Source organism: Parambassis ranga, unplaced genomic scaffold (assembly GCF_900634625.1).
Source record: "Parambassis ranga unplaced genomic scaffold, fParRan2.1 scaffold_121_arrow_ctg1, whole genome shotgun sequence".
Taxonomy (NCBI): Eukaryota; Metazoa; Chordata; class Actinopteri; family Ambassidae; genus Parambassis; species Parambassis ranga.
This window is the reverse complement of record NW_021144699.1, coordinates 18837-22273: the sequence shown is the minus strand read 5'-3', so window position 1 is coordinate 22273 and position 3437 is coordinate 18837. Positions and strand designations below refer to the sequence as shown.

The window sequence follows — 3437 nt, the reverse complement described above, 5'->3', positions numbered from 1 at the left end:
AAAACGTTCTCTGGCTGGGGAGGCCACAGGGCCGGGTGACAGCTACAGTCAGGACCAGGACCTATGACCCCCCTAAATGTGCCGCTGCAGCAGTTTCCTGCTCCCTCTCCCGCTCCGCCTCACTGCATTCTATCAATAATAGCTCTGAATAAAACATTTCTATACATATATCTCTATGTTTAAAAAAACCACCCTTAAAATATAGGACTGACTGCAGATGGCTGGAAAGGTCGAAGGGCGATTGAAGGACAGGCCCCTGCTAGTGTGTCTTGGAAGCAGCTAAGCAGCCGGCTGATACCAAGGCACACTAGGAGGACACTGCCCCTCTCCGTCCCTCCTTCCCTTCATCCCTCCACCCTCACTCAGTCTTTCATCTGGCCTGGCATCTGGTCTGTTCTCAAGTTTCTTTTTTTATTCATTTCATTTTTTGATTTTATTCATCTTCTCTCTTCCTCGCTAAACGCCTCTTCCTCTGTGGCGTACCTCCTCCCTCATATCTCTCCCTGTCTATCGCTGGGTCCGTGTGTCGCTCTCCTGTATCCGTCCGTCCGTCTATCCGTCCATACATGCATTTGTCTGTCTGTCCATCAGGCAGGGTGGGGGCCCCACGGCATGTGAGGAGGGTGCAGGACCCTCACTTCCTGCGTGGCTGGTGGTCCTGAGTCAGTCCCTGCGTATGGCTGCCCATCTCTGTGAAGCCCTGTGGGTTAGGGCTGGTGTTCATGGCCACCCCACCTTTCTGTGACTGTTTCACCTGGGTCAGGATGTCACGGATCTTCCTCTGAGCCAGCTGGAGGACGGGCAAGAAAAGTGTGTGAGCGCTGCAGTCGTGAAGATTCGTGAGGAGAACTTACAGCTGGAGAAACTGAACCAAAAGCTGTACTACTTTAGAAACTACGTCCACCCATTTACACGAGGCACCATGAGGTGTACCTGGCTTGCGTAGAAATGTCCGTTGATCTTTACGATAACCTGGTCGTTTTCGTCAGGCGTCTGTTCTCTGGGCACCACCACCTCAGCTGCTGTCAGGTTCTGCAGCTCATTCACCTGGACACAGAGCGTTACGTTAGGTCACAGCAGCTGGCTTACATCAGCAGTTTAAAGCTTGTTCCTGCAGCTTACCGTCTTGCCTCCTTTGCCGATGACCCTTCCTGCTGCAGCAGCGGCCATCTTGATGTGGGTCTCCAGCTTGACCTCCTCCTTTGGCCCAAAGAAGTTCTCCTCCTTCAGTTTGCCGTAGATTCTGCCCTGAGCCTGAGGGATTCAGTGAGGGTAATCGGAGGTCAGGACAGACACCAGCTAAAATAAATGGGATGATATTGATCAGCTGGCTGTGTGTTGTGTACCTTAAACTGAGCCTCAGGGGGTCCTGTCACAATCACCATCCTCATTTTAGAGTCTGGAGCTTCAGCTGGTGCAATCTGAGGAGGAGGGGAAGAGTACATGACTAATGTCAGCCTGAGTTCTGAACATGCATGTAGAAAACACGTCTTTGGGCTGCAGACCTTGATAGAAGCTCCAGCGAAGCGGCTCAGCTGCTTGATGTGTTGACCTTTCTTGCCAATGATGGCTCCCACCGCTTGTGCTGGGATGTAAACATGGACCGTCTCCTGCTCCGGAGCCTGAGCACCAGGCAAAGGTCATTTTACACTTGGTTTGGAAAGAAGACGGATAAGGAGGCATTTTCAGCAGTAACACTTACCCCAAAGCAGCCGTAGGGGGCGCCGCCGGATGCATTTCCAGGAGGAGGTGGGGGCATGTTGGAGGAAGAAGGGAAGAGGCCCAGAGCACCCAGGTTGAGTCCAGGGATCAGGTGGGTCTGTTGCTACGGAGAAGGAGACTGCAGGTTAAAGGTCAGGGGAAGGGTACAAACGTGAGGTTCTCACCCAGTCCGTCCAGGAAAACAAAAAGGTGTGTCACACTTCAGTTACCCAGGAAAGGTGTGTGTGTCTGTGTGTGTGTGTGTGTGTGTCTGTGTGTGTGTCTGTGCATGGACTCACATTCATAGCAGCGATGTCGTTCTCGTAGGCCTCTCGGACCTTCTTCATGATCTCCACCTCGGCCTGGCAGCAGTCTTCGATGGGGCCTTTGATTGTGATGGTTCTCTCTGGGTTGTACAGCGTCAGGTCCTGAAGACTGTGCACATGAAACCAAGGAAGGGTTAATTACAGCGTACAGACAGTGAGTTCATGGACAGCAGCCACGCTGCACTGCGTGTGTCTCCTACGGGGAGATGGTGATCTTGGTGTTCGTGTCCTGTTCCACTTTCTTCAGGTTGCGTCCCTCCTTTCCGATCAGGCGTCCCACAAAGTTGTTGTGAGCGAGAATCTTCAGGGGAACCTCATCAGCACTGCGGAAAGGAAGAAGGTCAAAGGTCAAAGGTCATGCTGTCCAGTATTAGCTTATGCTACCAGCTACAATGAGGACATGCAGGACCTCTGTTCGAAACCTACGTCTTGGTGTCTTTAGCTTCCTGGTGCATGATGTCCAGGATCATACGGCAGGCGGCGGAGCAGCCCTCAGGGGTGGAGTAGATGCTGATGGGCTTCTCTGCAGCACCTGCATTCTCCTTGCGGTGAACGTCAACCCTGGAGAGACAAAACAGTTAAAACAGGAAGACACAGGCAGAGCGCCCGTCTTCATGCCATTGATGAAAACCACCCACTTGCTCTGCGTCTGCTTGGTGATGTTGCGGATGGTGGCTCCCTCCTTGCCGATGATGGCTCCGACGTACTGCGTGGGCACGAGCAGTCTCAGAGGGATGTCGGCATGTGGGGGTTTGGAAGGCATCCCGGAGGTCGGGGACCCGCTACGGGGACCTCCGCGGGGCCCGTAGCCAGGGCGCCTGCCGTTATCAGGCCCCCGCTGGCCTCCCTCCAGCTCAGAGGTTTCATCTGGGATGTAGGAGACATGCAGCGCGTTGTTCTCAAACTGGTATCCATTCAGCTTCTGGATGGCTCTGGGGAGGGACACAGCAGCAGGTCAAACACCGTCACACTGAGACACTTCAAGTCAAATTCAAATACACAGCAGTGTTACGAGCCCTAATTATATATCCATCAAAGAGGCGATGATGATCGCTCAGCTTCAGTCAGACGCTGAACCTGCAACAGGCTGCACTTCATTTCTTTCAGGCAAAGCTCCGTTCATAAAAATGACCACTAGATGGCACACATATCTCCTACCTTTGAGAGCTGCTCAGGTTTAAACTTCATACAGAATGTTTAGAACACACAGATGGAACACATCATGACACAGAGTCAGACTACAGTAACTCACTGCCTGGCATGTTCCCGGGTTGCATATGTGACATTGACCACTGCAGTCTCACTGTCTGTGTTGACTGGAAGAAAAACAAGAAAGACAGGCCGTCAACACCACACACACACATCAGCTGTCAAAGAGGAACACACACACTCACAGGTTATGACTACAGG

General features: G+C 52.5%; 1 protein-coding gene across 1 annotated transcript; it reads right to left on the bottom strand.

The window, feature by feature from the left end:
• Positions 1-2921, bottom strand: LOC114429366 (insulin-like growth factor 2 mRNA-binding protein 1). The gene is made up of 10 exons (XM_028398239.1): positions 2666-2921; positions 2454-2588; positions 2228-2350; positions 2001-2136; positions 1703-1819; positions 1506-1622; positions 1347-1421; positions 1123-1254; positions 934-1047; positions 1-790 (listed from the first exon to the last, which is right to left on the bottom strand). Exons 1-10 carry the CDS (start codon positions 2788-2790, stop codon positions 635-637), a joined length of 1230 nt encoding a protein of 409 aa, XP_028254040.1. The 5' UTR covers positions 2791-2921; the 3' UTR covers positions 1-634.
• Between the last annotated feature and the right edge of the window lie 516 nt (positions 2922-3437).

Excerpts from the sequence above, each read along its gene's own strand:
- LOC114429366 (XM_028398239.1), bottom strand. The coding sequence starts at position 2,790 with ATGCCTTCCAAACCCCCACATGCCGACATCCCTCTGAGACTGCTCGTG. Across the intron at positions 2,137-2,227 it reads ACCAAGATCACCATCTCCCC|TCTTCAGGACCTGACGCTGT; the intron begins GTAGGAGACACA and ends TCATGTGCACAG. Across the intron at positions 1,623-1,702 it reads CCCCCTACGGCTGCTTTGGG|GCTCCGGAGCAGGAGACGGT; the intron begins GTAAGTGTTACT and ends CCTGGTGCTCAG.